Source organism: Gallinula chloropus (genome assembly GCF_964237585.1).
Source record: "Gallinula chloropus genome assembly, chromosome: 9".
NCBI classification, from domain to species: Eukaryota; Metazoa; Chordata; class Aves; order Gruiformes; family Rallidae; genus Gallinula; species Gallinula chloropus.
This window is the reverse complement of record NC_140094.1, coordinates 1,626,347-1,647,112: the sequence shown is the minus strand read 5'-3', so window position 1 is coordinate 1,647,112 and position 20,766 is coordinate 1,626,347. Positions and strand designations below refer to the sequence as shown.

General features: G+C 45.5%; 2 protein-coding genes across 3 annotated transcripts in view; both read right to left on the bottom strand.

The window, feature by feature from the left end:
- Positions 1 to 7,932: 7,932 nt before the first annotated feature.
- Positions 7,933 to 13,663, bottom strand: FBXO22 (F-box protein 22). Its single transcript, XM_084267962.1, has 7 exons — positions 13,494 to 13,663; positions 13,239 to 13,371; positions 12,969 to 13,056; positions 12,638 to 12,733; positions 11,227 to 11,391; positions 10,143 to 10,308; positions 7,933 to 8,916 (listed from the first exon to the last, which is right to left on the bottom strand). The coding sequence occupies exons 1-7, from the start codon at positions 13,595 to 13,597 to the stop codon at positions 8,487 to 8,489; spliced, it is 1,182 nt and encodes a 393-aa protein (XP_084124088.1). The 5' UTR covers positions 13,598 to 13,663; the 3' UTR covers positions 7,933 to 8,486.
- A 359-nt stretch (positions 13,664 to 14,022) lies between these two features.
- Positions 14,023 to 20,766, bottom strand: part of UBE2Q2 (ubiquitin conjugating enzyme E2 Q2) — a 48,596-nt gene continuing 41,852 nt past the window's right edge. The window contains exons 8-13 of one of the 2 annotated variants that reach the window (XM_084268011.1): positions 20,246 to 20,336; positions 19,847 to 19,905; positions 18,393 to 18,441; positions 17,379 to 17,474; positions 16,388 to 16,454; positions 14,023 to 15,159 (exon numbers count right to left, since the gene is read on the bottom strand). In XM_084268011.1, coding sequence (XP_084124137.1) covers positions 15,128 to 15,159; positions 16,388 to 16,454; positions 17,379 to 17,474; positions 18,393 to 18,441; positions 19,847 to 19,905; positions 20,246 to 20,336 — 394 coding nt within the window. In that variant the 3' untranslated portion in view covers positions 14,023 to 15,127. Of the gene's footprint in view, positions 15,160 to 16,387; positions 16,455 to 17,378; positions 17,475 to 18,168; positions 18,197 to 18,392; positions 18,442 to 19,846; positions 19,906 to 20,245; positions 20,337 to 20,766 lie in introns of those variants that run through there. The other variant, XM_084268012.1, reaches the window with a different exon arrangement.

Here is a 20,766-nt window from a genome sequence, read left to right as displayed (position 1 = left end):
AGGTACCACTGCTAGCATACTGGCCAGCTTCCTGGTACAATATTTTAATTCACATTAAAAGAAAATATTAAGAGATTGGTAATGGTTAAAAGACATTTACTAGGCAGAGTATTTACCCTTTGTTTGGTATATATCCCTAATATTAAACAGGACACCTCCCTTGTGGGTTTTATTTTTATCTTGCTTTCTCCTGAAAATCTCACTCATACTGAGGGAGATTTAAACCTTAACTTAATTCTTCCAGTTTATATTTCAGATGCTACAAATCAGGAATTTTATTCATCAGGTCCATTCCTGGCACAGAACATTATCCAGCCACATGTCTTGGCTGTGCTCTCTCTAAAGATTTATTTGTTTTATTCACATAACCCTTTATTGATCACGCCAGCATATTATCTATCACTATCTGGTTCCTCACAGAATTCTCTTACTGAGACAAAAAAAGGCCAAATGACATGGTCCCTCTCTCTTTCCACCTTCACAGCACAAAGGGACCATCTGGTTAGCTGGAGGCATAGAAAATGTAAACTAAACAGTTCTCCTTTCACCTCATTCCGAGCACTGGAAAACAGCAAAAACCAGATACCTTTCCATAATGGCACATTGCCTGACAGCTCATTCCATGGGATCTGTAAGGCTGCACTGAGGAGAAAGTTAAGGGAGAAAACTTCAGGAAATGGAAGGGGAGAGAATGCAGAACACAGATTTCTTACCCCTGAAATAAAAAATCTGGAGGGGTATAAAAATATAGGTGCAATGCAAATGTTGCATAAGCTTCTATTCCTGGGGTATCTACTACAGGCTCTAGTTTCAGGAAAAATAGTGTGTATTTGCTATCGATGTAGACTGAAGTACAGCAAGACAGAGAAGAGAAGGCAGGCTGTTACAGTGGGTAAGGTAATAAGTCAAACAGAAAGCCCTACAACAGTAGCTACTAGAAAACAAAACAGAAAACCACATCACCTTCTGAGGACTCAAGTCAGAGAACTTACAGTCCAAGTTAAAGGTCAGCATCTGAAGGGAGAATCTGAGGGCACCAAATCAAGTAGAGGACTGGATACAGTGAAGTCTCTGGTGAAGTTACATAAAGCATTAAAAGATCACTTTCTCCCCAGACTAACAGATCCTCTAAGCTATTTTCTGGACTTCAAGCCTTTAGCAGATAGTCCGAAGGGAGCTGATAATGTTTTAAAGGCTAGGAAGGGTAAACATGCTTTTTTGTCATGTAAGGACATGCCACTGTCAAACACTGAGTTTTGGAGATGTGTAGCCACATTAAAATTACTATTACCTAAAGTACTTTGCACAGCCTCAGTCAAAGCTGATCCAAGACAACTGCTGTCAAATAACTGCCATACGTTACTGATCCTGAGACAGTCCAACCCAGTAAGGTTAAAGTTTGGTACACTGTTTTCATTGAAGAAGAAAAAGGCTGGTTGTCATCTTAAATGGAAATTCAAGGTGGAATTATCAAGAGAAGAAGTAAGAAATACATGGGCTGTAGTGGTACTCTATAAACTCCTAGAAGCCTCCCAGCTCTCTAGACAGACACAGAATCGTTATTCACAGTTACCAATCTTGTTTGCAGTATTCAGGCAGCCATTTATACAAACAGTGAGGATGAATAAACCAAAGCCATGTTTAAAAGCAAACGAGTTGATGTATGAAACAACAGTATCTTTAAAGGAAACCCCAGTAGCGATTCAAACTGCTTCATACCTGTTGCATTTGAGAACATTTCAGCTTCTAAAACCAGTCATTTCAGTTCACAAGCTTTGTGAATTTGATGTTCAGGTCAGAATGAGATCAGGCTACAAATTCATTTTAAGATGGTCAAATGCCACAGAAAGACCAGGGTAGCTGTCATTTAAGAGAAGAGCACAACACTCTCTAGCAATGCTTGCTTACGAAATGAAGTGAGTGAGTGGTCCTGTGAGCAATGAAGCTAAGGAAACACCAGTTCCAGCGGATCAGATCTTGCTACTGGAGTCACTGGAGTCTCAAAAAGTGTTAGGTGTTTATGCAGGGACAGGTAATAAGGTCTCCCTTCTCTGCTCAATTCCTGTTTTCATGAAAGAGAAGATCTCGTGTCTTTAAAATTGCCCCTCCAGCACCTGAAAGGTTATGGAGGGAGAAAAAGGGGAAAAGCTAATTTCCTAAGCACCTCCACTGATGTGATCACACAACAATTGATTATAATGTTATGGCAAAAATATTTTATACCCAAGGATCCTGTTTTCATACCAGAATCTTGTAGTTATGTGTTGAAAATAACTTTTCATCACTTGCAGACCTGTGTGCCAGCCATTGACAGAAAATCACTTTACAGACCTATGTAAGAGGTTGCTCATATGGTACTCTATGCGATTTCTTTTCATTAGTAGCCCAAACACACACTGCAGCAAGGTGCAATGTAAGGAGGAAGAGAAATGGCTGTTGAAAGAAAACAAGAGGATTTCTCTGTGCTGCATAATCTTTTGATTTCTATTGTTAAATATTAAGCAGGAAGATCAACAGGCAGTCTGGTACCACTTCCCATTTTTAAGTTAGCTGCAGCCTTATTCGACCCCTTCACAATTCACTGCACTAAAAGATTATTTTCCTCCTGGCCCTGTTTTTAAAGAGCAGTGGAGGGGTTCTGATAGTCTGGCTCAGTTACTTGAAAATGGAATGCAGAGAAGAAACAGCAGGAGAATGTCCAACCACAGAAATAGTGTCTGTGCCATCGCGTTCTCTTGGGAGTGTTCTGACCGGGCGCTACCAAACTGAGCCCAGGCAGAGAGGGAAAGCAGTGAGCTCACCTGAAAGGCTAAAAATCCCATCCTGTGATCAGCAAATTCTGTGTCAGGAGACACGTACCTAGAAAGGACTGCCCAGGGAAAGCGTTAGCCAGAGGTGGTTATGGGTTTCACAGATGTAAAGGACGTCAAGCTGCTTCCAGTAAAAACCAAAAAGACTGTGCATTAGTTTGGATGAGAGTTTTTGCTTGTACTGTGACCACCTTCAAACTCAGGCCTGTTAATGAAGACTTACCTGTACACATTTGGGGGAAAAAAAGAACTAAACTATTGCAATCCTCTGGCAATGTTACTTAGATTACTGGGATGCGTATCTATGTTCACCGTACCTCTCTGAGGTATGTTTCTGTCAACATCTATACACCTAAATGATTTAAGATATGGAATATTTCTGTATCTCAGATTATACAAAATAATCAAAACAATACAGACATAAATTATTTTCTCTTTGTGGTCAAGATTAGTGAAAAATGTGTTTCTTTCAAGTGAGTAATGCAGCATTTCCTGCGCTCTGGGGGGAAATGAGCAAACAGAAAACCCCAAACATCTGCATGCCTAAAGATGTTTAAAAAAACCCAAAGCTTTTTCATTATTGCATGTAACATTATCTGCTTGTGCTTATCCAAAGCCTGTTTTTGCCTTTCTTGTGACTGTGATGCATTCAACATAATCTGTATGTAATGTGAGAGAGCAATTTCGAGATCGCCAAGTACCCAGTACCAAGTCAGTGGAACACCCAGAGGCAGGGCTGGCCCTGGGTTCCACGCTGGGGACTCTCACAACGCCTTTCAGCAGGCATTGTTTCCATAGCCAGCTAAGGGGGCGTGAACAAAACCTGCAGCTGGAGAACCTGATGTAACAGGACAGTGCTGGCTTCAACCCCCAAATTAAAACTGCCCTTCCAAGCGCACCTCCACCTCATCAGCTTGTGTAACATCTGAGCGTTCCTTTTCAGTGTACATTAAAAGAGACTGTTTTAAAATTGTCCTCTCAATGTAAGTAATGATATTTTGACAAGTTCTGTACAGGCAAATTATGGGCTGTAAAACTGTAGCTGAGCATCAATTGCTGGCGTTTTTTTTAACAGGGCTCTGTAATTAGAATCTATGTTGTGTGTTCTCCATCACAGAATTTGCTGCTGTTTCAAACTATTTGGTCATTTTCACCAGTTCAGGACATTGTAGGAGAGTCCCTGTTTGGAGGGAATTAGCACTTGCTCTCATTGTTGCCAAACTGACAAACTCAGCTAAGACTAGCTCATTTTAAAAAAGCTGTTTCTAACTCTTCGGGCTGTGAAAACTTGTCTTGAAAAGGTGACGTGACTGCCACTGATTCAGTGATGTGAATCACTCCCAAACATTTATTTTGAGAATTTTGTGCTACCTGCTAATCTCAGCAAGGTTCTAGCTGTGAAATGTAATGATCACAATTTATAAATTGTTTTTTAAAAGCATTGGGGAGCACAGATTGATTTGGGAAGAAAATTTTTGCTCCTAAAAAAAAAAAACTTAGCAGAGAGGCAGCTAATAGGAATAACTCCAACATAAGTAACCAAGTAACATCATTTCCAAATAATCCTTTTTCCTTTGGGGAAAAAAAAAAAGTCTCCTTCTTTACCACAGCTATATACTGTCTGCTTGGCAAAAGACCCTACATGGTTACTGAGTGTTGGCAGGAGTATGGTAATCAGCACAAAGGTTGTACGATCATAGACTGGTCTGGGTTGGAAGGGACCCCAAGGATCATAGAGCTCCAACCCCCCTGCCACAGGCAGGGACACCAACCTCCAGGCCTGGAGCTACACAAGGCTGCCCAGGGCCCCATCCACCACCATCACCAGCAGAAGTGAGTCCAGTTTACCTCCTTGCACACCTCGGAGCCTGCAGTTCAGGAGATGCTTTGTTAAAGGCAACACAACACCCTCAAGGCCAATCCAGAGTCCCTCCGAAAAAACAGCCTCTTCTGGAGCCTGTGCTGGCTGCAGAACGGGCTTAGGAACAGGAGGAATTTCCAGTAGAACCTAATGCATTATGTGTGCACAAAATACAGCTGCTACATTAAAGTGAAATGTATTTGAGATCCACCACAAGCTCCTAAGAGTATTAAAAAAGAAAGTCTTCCCCACAATAATGAAAAATTATCCTACAGCAGGGGAAATAATTATTTTCTTAACACTTGCAGAGTGCTCATATAAAAGACCGTTTAAATTTACGTGTTTACTACCTTTGTAACTTCTAACTAAACAAACTTCCAGACCACAACCTTTGTTTTCCAGTATCATTCCACTGAACCAACGAGAAGCAGGCATGGCAGATGTTTTTAAGTTGTTCTCTCATTTGCCCAGGCACCAGGGCTTCAGAAAACGTAGGTCAATACCAAAGTTAGCCTTGTACATGACAGCTAATGAGCACCACTAGAGTTACTTCTGGTAGAAAGAAGGTCTCCGTTTATTTTTAGAAAGACAAAAATAAACTAAGGAGGGGGGTAGTGACACTGAGTGAGTTTTAAGGTAGGCTTTTAACTAACAATTAATGAAGAATCATTTGTAACCACTTGTTTTTTTCCAAAATTTGGTCTGAGGTTTAACATGCTTACCCACCCTCTCTGCTACATGCTGAAAGTCATTACTTATCTTGTTACTTAGTTGTTCCCTGCCAAGGGGGCACAACTCAGTCTGAGTCATTCATCTACCAAAGGCTCATTCCAATATTAACTCGGGCCAAAACAAACCTGACACGGAGACTAACGAACCCCAAGTTCACCATCCTGTCCGTTTCTGACTGGAATTGCTTCCTGGCAGTACAGTTGTGACCATTTAGCAGAATCTGACTCCTGTTTATCAAATTATTCTTGCTTTCTTACAACTGCATGTTATAAAAACATTCTATAATGAGGGAAGTTTGGTATTATTAGTTTTAAAATAAAACTTACACTAATAGTTTTATGTTTGGTAGTTGCTGTTTTGGTTGTGCAAGCATGAGGCTATACATCACTCTCCTCACATTAGAAGCACATGATTTCTGTACTTCTGAAACCTACAGTTCACTTAATTGAAAGACACATTAAGAAAACTGCACAACACAATACTATTCTTATTCAAAACATGGAGAGAAAGAATGTTGTTTACCTTTTGTCAGCAAAACCATCGCTCTTCCCTGCACGTCTTATGACTTTGAAGGTTCTTTTTTCTTTAACAAAACCAAAATCCAGTTGTGGTCACTTGGGGACTACATTCTCTTGCTGGAAACACACTACCATCAGCACTGCAACTGCAAATAATGATCTTTAGAGCAGTCCTGTTGTTCACATTTCCCTCAACTACTGAATATTCATTTAACTAAGTTTGTTCACTTTAAAACCTCATGATTATCTTTTGAGTGAGAGAGACATAAAGCCCCACACTGTTTTTTGGTACATGCACCTCTTAAGCAGATGTATTTTGGGCTAACTCCGGAGATGCCATGGCTGAAAAGCAAATTACAGTGCGGAGGCCAAAGGAATTTGGATAGCAAAACCCTTTCATCATAGATTTGGAATGACATGACACGCTCCAGGAGACAGGACATGATCCTGGGGTGCCCTGGGCTTATGCCCATTCCCAAAGGTTGGGGAGGTGATCCTGGACTCTGGTCCAGGCTCTTGGGGTTCCACCGCAACGCCTTTCCTGTACTACGTTTACCTCTTAAGTGTGTGTCCGCAGCTACAGGACTACAGGACTGGGCAGCTACAGGACCTTGCTGACAATTAGCCCCTTCAGACCACTTTTGCTTCCTGTTTTGCCACACCATCGCTGATCTCATCTGCTTCTTCCAACACTTCTGGACAGGTTTGCACCGGAGCACAGGACACAATGATTGGTCGCACTTCACCTACTTTGACTACAGCAAAAAGTTAAAGTTTAGCCTTCTTAGCGAGCTTTTCAAGACTTTTTTAAAGGCTTATGCCAGCAGTGATGCTGACTAGCCTGAACTCGTGCTAACAGCTGCAGGAATCCTGCCGGTGTTACAGAAATGAATCACGTTCTTTGCCTCCCATTAAACATGTACCTTGTGCAGACAGAAGGGGCCAAACGCAACATTCCGGTTACGCTGAAAAAACACGTATCCACCTCCCACTGAGAGGCTTCTCTAAAAATTCCAGCATACCCCGTTTCCAAGCACCTTTCCTTCTAAATGCAGTAACTACACCCTTTCTAAGTCACGCCTGCACTTTGTAATCTCCTATCCCTAGGCAGACGCTGGGAGTTCACAGCTCGTCCTGTCTTCTAATTACTAAAAACCATCAGCAGCACAGCCGCAGCCAAGTGCTGTCCCAGCTTAGCACCCTCTGAAACCAGCGGGTACCTCTCAGGCCCTGTGCCTATACCTGGGCTCATTAAGCCAGCTCCAGGAAAAGTTTTACTTAGGTATGGGCAAAAGGCTGTCAACTGTACCTTCTGTAGGTACATTTAAAGCAAAATACTGTTATTTTGTTGTACAACATACAGCTAAGTATTTCCTTTTTACTCTGCTAAAAAATGAGCCAGACGCCTGACTGGGCACTTACAAGTGCAGTGAAATGGTACAAAATCATTATTTCCTTGTTGTTTGATTACTAAGTGAAAATAGAAGGGAGGAGAGAATTTAAAAGGGAGCAAATATATTATTAGCTATAGTGAGACTATGCTGAATTTAGAACCTCACAACACCGCATTCCAGCTGCAGCAATCAAAACAGGTGACTGACGTACAAGGATGGGAAAACCACGCGAGAGCACGAGGCTTGTTTAAAGGCTGCACACAAGGAGAACACAGCCAGATCTTGCTGCCCCACAACTTCAAATTAAAAAGCAAAAAACCTTTTAAAAGGAACCTTAAGACAGCAGGTTGTCTTAATCTTCAGCACTCTGGATTTAAAGGCTCATAACAGAGCATCACACTACAAAAGAATCTAAAAGAAAAGGCAGCCAGTGCACTCTGACTGTATGAACTTCAACAGAGAAAGCCTGAGACAGCTGGTACACACGAACTGCCAGACTATCTAAACCAGACAACTGAAATTCAGTTCAAGATGGTGAGCCAAGACAAGCCTGTGAGTGGACAAGACCTTTTCAAATCAGAGCATTTCCTTTAAGAATAGAAGGCAAGGTGCTTTTATGTATTTTCATCTTTATTTAACGAACACTTTTGTTATTTTTCTCTAAAGATTTTCATTCCTTTTATCTAGTAAAACCATTCAGCTCTGTAAACAGGACTCAAGTCTGGGCAGGTTGTGCATCTCTCTTCAAATGAAATAAAGGAAACAATGGATTTTATGCAGCAGTATTTCAGTATGCATCAGAAGTTCTTCTAGACTGTTTGACATACATAGATAGAGCACATCAAGGTCCTGCTTCGTTATACATGTTTATATTTGGACTCCAACTGCCATTTGTGCAAACCATTCTCCTTTTGGAAGAAAGAGGCTCTCTCCAATTGCAGAGCTCCATCAAACAGCATTCACCGGCAATTCTGATGCATACAGAGGATTACACAAAATGCAAAGCTTTCCTGCAGCTATGATAGTTAACTCTATTCCAACTAAAAGATCTGATATTACCAAAATGATGTTTATGTTTTGGAAGGGGTTTTGACTGCAAGACATCTGCTCTTCCAGACTTCTCAGCTTTCTGGAATGAAACAAACAGCTCACTGAAGAGTTAAAAACATATTTACACTTGGTTTGCTTTAGTTGAACCAAGATGAATGAGAGTCATAACAGTAGTATAACCATGAAGCAGGTCATCTTTTATGTCATTACATTCTCTCAGCACAAAATTCCCAGTAACTATTCGATCACATCCTATTTCCCCATGTCCAAAGAAGCCAAAGAGGGGAACGTTTGGAAAAAACTTCCTAAACGCATCTGCTTCCATGTTCCTTTTGGTTTTGTAGTGGCGGTATCCTCTGCCAACACAGGCAAACATGAAGCCAATGGTGTTGCGCTCGGGGATGTTTGCTGCTTTGAGGCGCTGCATGGCGGCTTCGGCTGTCCTCTCATCGGCTACATCCTGATCTAACAGGACAGTGGCACTCTGGATCTGGGGCCCGCTGAAAGCCAGCCCAACCACCCCGCAGGCATCGCCGGGCTGGGCGTTGTGACTGAAAGGCAACAGGCACCGAGTTAAGAGAATGTTCCGGAGAGACCACTGCCAACCGGAGTAACCTCTGCTGTGGCACAAGTAGATTTCAAAGTAGACCAACATCGTAGAGCTTTTTGCAAGCCAGCCCAGAGCTAAAAATCTCACGTTTTACCAACCTTTATTTAATGCAACCTTCTGCAAGGAACAACATGCAGATCCATTGCCACGGATGAAGCATAAGCCTGCCTTTCACATATGTGCCAAACGCAGCAGTTTGTGTACGTCACAACTCTGTAACTCCATCTAACCTATTAGTTAAACTTAAGACAAGCAAAGGTACTCAGCATTTACCCATCAAAACAAGGGAGCAGTCAGTAACTACTTCAGATTCCTATTGTTTTCAGTCTCCTTGGCTGGCCAGGACACATTGGTTTTAGTTCTTACCTACTTGGGCTTTACCAGTGAGAAATTAATGTACAGTCAGCTCTCTTATTTGGAGTAATGGTGCAGCTGGCACACATCAGGGACAAGAAAAATGTTGGCATTACTACAGACTAGTACAGAGAAGAGCCCGCAGCAGTGTCTGCACTGCACAGGATACACAGTGAGGACAAACCAGCAAAGCCCTGTGGGGTCAGGCAGCACAAAGGGCTCTCCTCCCCTGTGCAGCAGAGCAGGTGGAGCAACCGGGACCCAAATCTGCCCTGCAGGGATCCAGGAGGAGGGAAAGGCCGTAAGCTAGATGAGATCTAGCCCAGTCCTGCAAGTGCTGCATCCATCAGCAGCAACACCTTACCAGGTGTGCTCCTAGGGCACAGTCCTGGTCGCGTGTTCAGCTACTGCTCTGCAGCATAAACAAAACAGGGTTGATACAGAAACAAAACGTTCACATAACTGGCCTCCACCACAGTGAGTGAGAATTTATCTGCAAGCTAGAGAGTAAACAGACTGCAATGAACACACATAGGGTATCTGGAGCTGGAGATTTCCTTCACAGTGGGTTTCTCCCAGCTGGGTTTCTGGAATCCAGTTTGTCACACAAAAAAGTCACACAAAGCTTCCAGCTTTTCTGGCTAGATCACAGTGTAGCAGTTGGACCTTATTCTCTTAAAAAACCAAACCACCTACCGTTTTCCTCCTGGTAAAAGACATCTCTAATAGGAAGTAACTAAAAGGCTATGGCTTCTGCAATGCTGCTCCCACTTTAAAATCGTCTTTAAAAGGTACCTTAGAAGAGACACCTACTTCTCAGAAGTCAACGATGTAAAACTCTCCACTTGTCCCCCAGCCAGGATGATACTTTTCTCATTCAAAGGGTTGACTATTTGATGAAGAAACCGAGTTGCTCCAGACTTCCAGGAGTTGTATCCAAACAGAAGAACTACCCGGAGATCTGGGTTATTCTTCAGACCTACAAATGAAAACACGAACAGCAGCCCTCTTAGTTTTATCCCTGACCACTAAAGCTCAACCATCCTAGCCTCTCCTCAAATAATGTGTCACACCTCTAGGAGTGGCTTTCCAGTGCCATAGTTGGGAAGGTGACACACAAGTTGCCCAGGTATTGAGGAGCTAGGCTGCATCCCCCATGCAAGGGAGAATCTCCAAGAAGAACCTAGCAAAGAAGAGAAATTGGCATCTGCTTCCTCCAGCTTTCCACCTCTTTAGCAGAGCATTTGCATTTTACCACAGCCTCTCAGTTTTACTTGGCAGCCTTACTCAGATAAGAACTGAGCATACAGGTTGTTCAACGAGAACCACAATGCAGTAAATCGCTTTACATATCGTATTTCATTTTCAGGTAAGTCAGACAGTTGCTTATCCCAGGGAAGAAGCTCCCAGGTTCCGCAAGAAACCTTCCTGATCCATCTTGTCATAAATTATCTACCCTGCTGAGGATGCAACGTGAGGAACGCGCGCTGTCTGCTGAAATACGGTCTCTTCTGTTCTCCCTTTCCTTGCTGCAGCACTGCACTGGGATCTAAGTGCAATTTTGGAGAAGCAGCAGGTCCTCCCCGCTCATTTCTCAACTGTAGTGATCGCTTCCAACAGCACAGACTCGTTTATCATTAATTTTCACCCAATTAGAGGTTGCTCAAAACCCAACAGCCCCCTCTGAACAGCTCCACTTGGACGCAGACCGAGGTAACTCAAGGTAACTCAAGGTAACTCGAGATCAACAATATAGTAACACTCCAGCTGCAGCCCTGGAGAGCCACAGGGTGCTCTGTGAATGGAACCAGCACAGAAGCTGTCCCATCCACACTGGTGCCTAGGAGAGCAATACAACGCTTCACCAGAGCCCGCAGAAAGGAGGACAAGGACATACCTGCTTCAGCAAATTTACTTTCATCAAAGACCCTGTTCTTCACATCTTTTGAAAAGTGGAAGGTATGAATTTTCACCCCATCAATTTTGGGAAACAGCAGGGCAAACCCAGCTTCTCCCCCTTCGATTTCTTGCGGCTGATTGCTGCTTGAACCCATGGGGGTAACTACAAGAGAGAAAGGCAGACATCTCGTGTTCGGGAGTTCTAATACTTTCACCTCTGCTGGAACACAGACTAAAGAAGCAAAACAGCTCAGATGATGTAAAAGCGTGACAGTCCACTTCCTTAACCCCATATCTAACTGACAGCAGGTGTGATTTTTACACTGAAGTTTCAGTAAGATGAAGCAGGTTGGAGCCCTGCTGGCTACTGATCATGCTGAAATCACAGCGAGACGCAGCTACACTGGGACATTTCCCTCTGGCCATGCCAGCTATAAATGAGTTGGAAAACAAGCAGTGCAATACCAATGTCTCAAGCCTTCCTGCTGGCTTCAGCAGGTCAGTATACGCAAACATACTCAGATTTTTAAGGACCACAGGTGAAATGAGAAAAGGTGTTACAGGAGCATTTGATGGCAGCATACAGCAAACGGACGCAAACATTGGGAGCCTATTATAGGGAATTATCACAGAATCACAAGGTTGGAAAAGACCTTTGAAGATCATCAAGCCCCATCCTAAGCTAAACCATATCCCTAAGTACCTCGTCTACCCTTTTTTTAAACACATCCAGGGAAGGTGACACAACCACCTCCCTGGGCAGCCTGTTCCAGCCCTGAAAACTCTTTCAGTAAAGAATTTTTTTCTAATATCTAATCTAAACCTGCCCTGGCACAGCTTCATGCCATTATGCTAGTGACAGCAATCAAACATCCCACTTATGCTATGGGACGAGAATTTAGGTGAAGAAACTAGGACAAAATGGTCTAATGATTAAAAAAAAAAAAAAGCAGCACTTGAACACGACTACCAAGGAAGGCTGTGAATTTTCCATCATTGTTGCCTACACCTCCTGCTGTAACACAGGTACCCACTAAGGATGTCCTGTACTACAGGTCATGACGTGACCACGAAAAGCACAGATAAATCCAAGAAACGATCAATCACTACACTACAATGCCAGATAAAAATACAGTAAGCTACCTGCTCAATTAAATCAACACTTCAAATTATACTGGCACTGCAGGAAATAAGAATTTAAGACCTACACGACCTACTAGTGATGCTCTGCACTAGTAAGCTAGGGCTGAGCAAGGTGGGAGCACACATTAACTGCCATGAGAACTCTCCCAGCAGTCTGCACGACTCTGCTTTCAGAGACACATGAAGCTGTGACAAACAGAAGAGGACTAGGCTGCACTAGATGCCTTCAAGCTAACCACCCATAACACCACGCGTTCCCCTCTTACCTACAATCCCTGGGGTGACCAGTCCAAGAACTTGACATCGCTTTGGCAACAGCTTTTCCAGGGCAATTGCGGTTTCTTTGCTATTTCTTTTCCTGGCTGTTAAAATAAAAGAAAAAAGGAAGGGAAAAAAAGGTGAGGTAGAAGTAAGGCCGGGTTGTTCCCAGCAGCCCTGGGACGAACCTTGCAGCCGCTGCCGCCTGTGGTGGGGCTGCTGACAGGCAGATAGACAAGCCGTTTGCATCCCAAGTGCAAAGCTGGCGTGGGGGGCCCGGACTCCCTGGGAAGGGGCGCGAAGGGGGGGGGGGGGGGAGGGCTGCCCCTCAGGCCGTACCTTTCTTCTGCTCGTGGCACTCCTCGTGCCCGCTGAAGGTTTCCGCATCCGCTACGTACAGCACAGTCTGGGGCAGTACGTGCACCTTCTGCAACGAGAGCGGGGGGAAGAAGCGGGGCCGCTGCCGGGCGGGTCCCGCCGGAGGGGGCCGGGCCGAGGGGGCCGAGGGAGCGGGAGGCCGGCGCTGCCCTTCCCGCCCTGCGCGAGCCGCCCTGAGGCGCGCAGGCACCAACCGCCCCCCCCCCCCCCCAGGAGCGCGCGCCCACCCACCTCCAGCTCGCGGGCCAGGGCGCGCACCAGCGCGTGGCTGTCGGCGGGGCCCGGCTCCAGCGCCGACACCCAGGCGACGCGCTGCCGCGCCCGCAGGATCCGCCGGGCGCACTCCCTCCACAGCCGGCACACGCTGCAACACACCACGGACGCGCCGCGTCGAGGAGGAGCCGCCGCCGCCGCTGCTGCTGCTCCCCCGGCAGCACCCCCGCCCCCACCACCCCCACCACCCCCCCCCGCCCCGTACCCCCTTACCAGGCGGCGCGCAGCAGCGCCTTGGTGGGCAGGAAGCCGAGGACGCGCTCCACCACCTCGGCCAGGTTGCCGAGCACGAAGGCGCCTTTGGCGGCGGCCTCCATGGCCCCAGCCGCCCCCTCCGGGCCTCCCCTCCGCCCGGACGGCGCACAACGTCACCCGCGCGCCGAGGCTGCTGGCGGCGGAGTTCCGGTCACGGGGTGGGGGGGTGGGGGGGCAGGGCGGTGACAGCCAGTGCGGGCACAGTGCCGCCGCCTCGTGGCGGGGATGACCCGCGGCGCAGCGCACCGGCCGTTTGGCCGCGCACCTGGCGCAAGGCGGGGCGGGGAGGGGAGGGGGCGGCCGGCGGGACGCAGCCACCGCCCATCCCAACCGGCGCTGCCCGAGGCCTTCAGCCGCCGGCGCCCTGAGGCGGCCGCAGGCAGCGAGGCGCCGTGAGGCGGCCGCGGCCCCTTTCCGCCCCGAGCAGCGCGGGTCCCGCTCGCACCACCCCCGCACGGCGGCGTCGCTGAAATCTCTGAAGCGCAGGGCGAGTTTTTGTACTTTATTGCAGCTTTTTTTTTTTTCCTCTTTTTTTTAATAGATATATATAAAAAAAAAATAATAATTCATTCAAGGCCGTTCATCACCTCGATTTGTGCCAATCACGGTCTCAGTTCATTAGTTTACAAATGATTGCAACAACCCGTTAACAAAAGGGAACACCTACAAAGGGTTTGTGTTTTTTCTTTTAGTAATTTAAATAACTTCAAGCTTCGTACTGCGGCTCTTCTGGTGAAGGAGCTCGAGCCAACGCGCAGCAGGCACAGCCCAGCAAGGTCCGATGCCCCAGTGGAAGTGACTAGGTACAAGGTTCTATTGGCACAGCCTCTGGCTCTGCTCCAAAAAACCAACCAACCAACCAACCAAAAACCAAACCAAAACAAAGGAGTAATCTAAACAAAAAGCGGCTTTTTTTGTTTTTTTTTTCTCTCCAAGAAACAGTTCATATTCTCATACAGCCATGAAAAATGTTTAATGACTTAACATACAGGTGGTTTTCCTAGATCATTAATCTGGAAATACTACAAACGCCGTCATTTTAGACCAGCAAAAAAAAAAAAAAACCAAAAAAAAAAACCCCAAAAACAACCCCCTACCATGATTTGCAAGACCTGACAGTTCCTAAGACAGTATTAAACAAGGTATTAAACTTCTTGGCTTTAAATGAAACGATACAACGCAAGTCTCTGCGGCCCGCAGTCTGCGAAAGGTAAGAAAGACACCAAGGTGTGCGAACAACTTGCCCGCTCCTACCCACTGATGTTTCCCGGCTGGAGAGCTGCCGTAGGGAGCTGATGCTGCCAAATCAAAGAGGGAGAAGGGGAGGCGTGGCCCACACACGCTGAATCCATAAGAACAAACACGGTCAAGGCCCAAACTGCTCAGTCCAGATACCTAAGAAGAGCGGAATGGTAATGCTGCAACTTATACTTTACGTGTCAGTTGACAGATTATCCACTAACTTATCTAATAGCTAAAAGTCTTCAGTACGGCTGTTATAGGGGCACTCATAGCTTGAGTCTGTGTGTTGGAAAACATAAAAAAGAGCTTGGTTTGTTGACATTGGTCCAGGTATACAACAGTCCTCAATATTAGCCATCTTCTTTCGGAGGAGTGTACCAGCCTACAGAGAACAGAGAGACGCGTTAGGCACCAACACCGCTGTGTCCAGACCATCTCAGCACTTCACTCTGCACCTGGGGAGATGGAAGCCTCATCTGACTCCTTCCTAATCCGGCTCTTAAAGTAGGCCAGCTCGGTGAGACTCAGCACCCTACGCGCTAGCAGCCTGCTGCAGAAGATAAAGCATGTGGCTGTAACAATCCCAGATGGAAGACAGGTGAAACCTCCATGTCTTCAAGCTGCTTAATGCACAGACAACACCAACACGGCCACACTGGGATACATTTTTATATATATATAAATCCCATTCTGCGTACCAAAGAACAAGGCACACACGAGCACTTGAACACTTCATCCTGCTTCTCCAATCTTGCTGTAGGAACAGGCTCAGAAATGTCAGTTGAATAACTTGTCTCCTGATGGGATTTGGCATGTTCAGCAGTTGAATCGTACCTGACCAAGCATGCAGAGGCTTTTCTAGCCACCTCCAGATCTCCAACCTGAATTCTCCCAGCCATTACTGTAAAAAAAAACCAAACCCCCCAAAACCCAAAGCCTGCATTTCTGTACAGTGAGCACAGGGCCTATCCAGGTAGTCCCAGAGAACAGGCAGCAGCTACAAGTTACAGACACCTTTTGCAGCAGCAAGAGATGCTGCGAATGCTGTGTGTGCAGCTCTGGATGCAGCAGCTATCACCACAGTCAAGGCTAGCACAAAGCCACCAGTTACCAGCCAGCCAGGCTGCCTTCGGTACCAGACTAAAAAAGGTGAAAGACTCAGTAGGATCAAAATACTGCAAAATGGGAAGAATTTTCAAGTTGTGCTCTTTGATCTTCCTCCCAGGGGTAGGGAAGGCACCGCTACAGTCTCACCACACAACCAAAGCTTTTCAGCAGAAGGGGCAGACTCACAGCAGAGCCCTCACCAACAAATACCACACTTGGGCACCCACAGTGACAATAAAGTTACAAGATCAACCCACAGAAGGAGGATTGGAACCACAGTAGGAAGACGGGGAACATTCATGGAAGCTGTGGAAGTAGTAGCAGTTGTTAGTCAAATTACTTCAAGTTCTATTGTCTTCCTAGGGAAAGATGAGTAAAAGGAAAAACCCTTTATGGTCTTCCCAAGCCAAGAGAAGACATTGGCACTTCAAGTTTTCCTGTGGGCAAATACCAAACCCCAGGTTGCTGTGCAGGTGAGAACAAAGTCACAAGGACATACATACCATTTTTCTCATGTATTTGTACTAGTGACTTATAGGACTGCTGTGCTCTTGCTAGATTATATTGATTCTGAAACGAGAAAAACACAACATGAAAACCCTGCACCTAGCTTTAACAGAACTCCACCGTGAGCTCACAAAGCAAACCCATACCCAGTGCTGCCACATTTCCCATTTTCAAGTATGAGGTTTGCAAGACCCTTATTTTTCTCATTTCTCCTCCATCCATGTACAGATGGCAATTTGCATGCCTCTGCTGCTGGTAAGGCCCTTCTAGAGCCTGCAGTAAGTCAAGAGTGCGTGCAACTGGAACAGGGGGCTTTGGGCAATCCCCACCGAAGCTGTCTCTCCCTAGTTAGAACCCCTTACCCGAGGTCACGATCCTACAGTTGGTACTGACAAACTGGTGTCCAAGCGACAGTTTCACTGACTTAAATATTGAAACATCCTTTGAAAACAGTGTTTAGCACTTCAAAGTCTTTTAAGTCATGGCCTGTTACCAGCAGCAGCGCTTGAACTGAACTGTGATTTCAGCTGAAGCAGAATGGCTCGGTCAGAGGCACTGGCATGGTGTCATTTTTCACCCTCTCGTGCAACTCCGCAGGTGTCTAGTCCAGCACCAGGAGGGAAAGTTCTGGTATGGATCCTGGCTGTCACCCACGGCCCTTCTCAGAGCCACAACTTCCAAATCCTCCTGACCTCCAGTTCCGATCCCTCCTTCCCTCCCACCCTTGCCAATACAGACAGTACAGGTCCAACTACTTCCACACCCTGCCCAACCCAAGGTTTTTCTCCTGCTCAGGCATTCACCATTCCTTAACGAACTCAGTTAACTGCCAATTAAACACTCACACATGCACCAGACATCAAGATAAAGCAAAAGGCAAATACATTTGCAGTGGCAGCTCTGTCACAAAAGCATCTTCTGTACGAGTCAGCAAAGCAACGGAAGCCTAACAGCAGTTTGTGTAACTGATACACACAGCGCGTTTACCTTATTGGCTCCAAACTGTACTCTGGCTTTTCCTTTGACTAAAGTGGCATTGATCTGCATGATGACTGATTCTATTGAATAGGCACTGCTCCAGCCCTGGAGGAGAAGGAGACCGTTCTTTGTAACGTGTACTTGCTGCTTGTGCTCCCCTTGCCAGCCTATTTTGGAACGCGCGCTTCGGGATATGGCTTTTCTGCTGCACCCCAGTTTTAGTTTTAATGACTTGTTTGCTGTTAATCTTTACTTTTCCAGAGAACCTCTGGGAAGTCACATACAGTATTAGTACTACGAACCTGTAGGAGAAGTGTAAAGGCTGGATTGCACGTTTCCAAAATACAGCAAGGCAGAAAACAAGAGCAGCTCCATCATGACAGCACTTAAGACATTTCCAGCAATGTCACAACAGAAATTGCAACTCCTTGTTGCAAGCAGCGGAAGAGACCGCTGCCGGATGACGCCGTGCAGGGAGCTATGACAACTCTGCTCCTGTGACAAAGTTAACAGCTTCTCTCTGGCATTGCTTTACCTTCCAGGGTTCACAGCAGGCTCTGACAGAGCCTGGAAATAGTTACTTTGTTAATTTACTTATTTGGAAGAGAAAAACCAATCTCTCTGTCTCTGCACAGGAGTCACGCCTATGCCTACTCTCTTCTGCATTCCTCACTTCTCCAGAGCTGACTTTGCGCAGTAGCAGAGGCTTCTGGAAAAGCAAATGTGTCTCGCTCCTCAGAACTCACTCCTCACACCAGCTTCCTCACAGAAATTTAGAGAATTCAAAAGTTGATGTGCTCTCCCTTCTTGCCTCTTCCTCAGACCTCCTGTAAGCCATCCAAGGCAGAAAAGATTTCACACAAGATCAGCAAGGCAAAACTCATGGAACTGAGGTCTATTCCACTGGGTTCCCTTTGGAGTGTGTAATTTATTCCACACAGGGATTCTTCAATTCAGGGGAAATACCTATTTGTCAGTATTTTAAAGCATGTTTATTAGCCAGAGAACAGAGTCTGCGTTCACCTGTTTAGTAAGAAGTTCCATGCATAACGCACCTCCTCCTAGGACATACCTAGAAACAAACATGAAAGAGAATATATTGGACATCAGCAGATGGTAAACAGATGAAACTTCACAGCACTCAAGGCTCTTGCAGACTAGCTTGTTAAATACTTTGTTCACCTAAACTCTGAAATGAGCTTTAACTGGGCAATGTACAGCTGCTTGTCCAACTGTACACCACCCACGGAAAAAGGAAGGTTCCCTTTTACGTCTACACTGTGTCTATGGAGCACTGACGTGCAGCTTGTAAAAGAACCTGACAAAATCACTTCTGTAAAGAACTCTGACAATTCCAACCAAGGTAGGAACACCTATAAATTAAAGATGTAGACAAATGAGATAGCAAGCAAAGAGCTGGGCTCTTTTTTCCTGCAAACCACTTCCTCATTTCACTAACACGTCATCAAGCATCGTGCTGACCGGGGCGCAGCAGTCGGCATGCCTGGTCAGCCCAAAACCTGGACCAAGGGACTAGAAATAGTGCCCCCCTGGGATTGGGATGCTTAAACAACATAGACCTGCATGACATTCACAGGGCAACGATCACAGGGATCCAAACCTCCCGGGCCATTCCTCCTTTCATTCTACAAAGAAGTCCAAGTCCAACTAAACCAGAATCCAAGGGAGTTTTCTGGTGCCTGGCACTGCTGGGTTACTTTCTTGGTAGCAGCAACCCTCATGGTCACTCTTTAGCTGCACAAATCATTTCTCAAATGCAAAAAAATAAAGGATGTGTAGCAAATAAAATCAAGTCATAGCACCAGCTATCACAGGCTGTGTTTTCAAATATGAAGGTATAATTTCCTGTCAGCAGGAGATACATTAAATTCACCTTCTAAAGCTTTTATGTTCTCCCCACAGAGAGATACAAGTTTCTGTGCCACAGACAGCACTTCAAACATGGTTTACATGACTTTTGAAGTGTGGCATTGATTAGATTTAGTAGTTTCGGCTCAGCATTTAAAGAGCTTTGAGACAAAAGCTTTATGGCAGCCTTGCCAGCAAAAGGGAGCCAGCTAAGACTGTACAGCAAGTTTAAGGCAACATAGGGATCAAAGCACCAACTGAAAGCCCCCTACTATCCTGAAGAACGGGAGAAATAGCAGTGATGCTTGCTTACCCTTACGGCAGGCGCAGAGTCATTTATAGCTAGACACAAGCTAACTGTTCAAAGGGGAATCGTGCCCAGCTCTTTGCTTACTATTAGTTCATAAAGCTCAAGAAGCCAGCCTCTGTATCACCCTGGGAGCTTTTCACCAATCTCACGGGCTCCAGCAGGTCATGCACAGCTTTAGGGGAAAGGGCTGGAAGGCTACATGGAAGTCTCACAGCGTTCCCTCAAGCCCAGACAACCAACATCGAGTCGTAACGTTTTTACCAGAAAGTAAAGTATCTGTAAGGAAACTCAAACCTACCCTCCTGTGAGCACAGGAGATACCACTCGCACGAAGGGAGGATCAAAAGGGAAGTTATCCTGGAAAGCACAACAAAAAACAGGTTAAGGACCGTTCCGTGACAGTGTTTGCCTCGCCTGGAAGTATTTCAGTAGCCTGATGTGGCAAATGCCATTTAAAACAGCGATATTGTTCAGTTCTGTAAAAGACACTTTTCCACAGTACTGGCTACAAAGCAATCCTCTTGGGAAGCTTTAGCACCACACTTAAAGTAGTAAAATTGACTCTTTTTTCCTTTTTTTTTTTTCTTTTTAAGGCTACACTTCCATCTTTACCCAAGGAAGAGCTGAGGTTCATCTCAGTCACTTTCTACTGTGAGCAACACACTTTACCCCAGTGTTTCTTCCCATAGTCACATACCTTAAAAGAGAAGTTGAGTAAAATGTATTCTACACCTTCTTTTTCTTTTAAGACCTGAAGATCACTATGCAGCGGGCTATCGGGATCGACCCTATAAAAGAAACACAAGAGGAAGACCTTGGATGAAGTTAGTATTCCCACTGCCCGTAAACAGCAATTACTCTTAAAGAGCTCCTTTAGGTGTTTATGGTTTACAAACTACAAATCAAAGTGAACTGTACAAAGTTCTATGCTTCCTTTAGAGAGTAAACACACTTTGCCACAGGAGCAGCGTGCAAGCTTGCTGCAAGGCCCTATGCTTCCCAGGCCACTGTTTGAACATAGTTAGCAGAAAGTAATTTCTTCATTTGAAAACAGCAAGTCTCATTCTCTTCAGTTCACTGGAAATGTCATACAGAACCACAGAAAAAAAAACCAAACCCAAATCAAAACAATTCTAACAGGAAGACTGTAGTGACCCAATTTCTAGTACAGTTAGTGAATCCTTTAGGGAATACGGGAACACAGTTCCGAACCTGCTG

Coding starts and splice junctions, on each gene's coding strand:
- FBXO22 (XM_084267962.1), bottom strand. CDS start 13,597: ATGGAGGCCGCCGCCAAAGGCGCCTTCGTGCTCGGCAACCTGGCCGAG. Junction 11,392..12,637: donor GGTCACCCCAGGGATTGTAG/GTAAGAGGGGAA, acceptor TCTCTCTTGTAG/TTACCCCCATGGGTTCAAGC. Junction 8,917..10,142: donor ACATCGTTGACTTCTGAGAA/GTAGGTGTCTCT, acceptor GTTGCCTTTCAG/TCACAACGCCCAGCCCGGCG.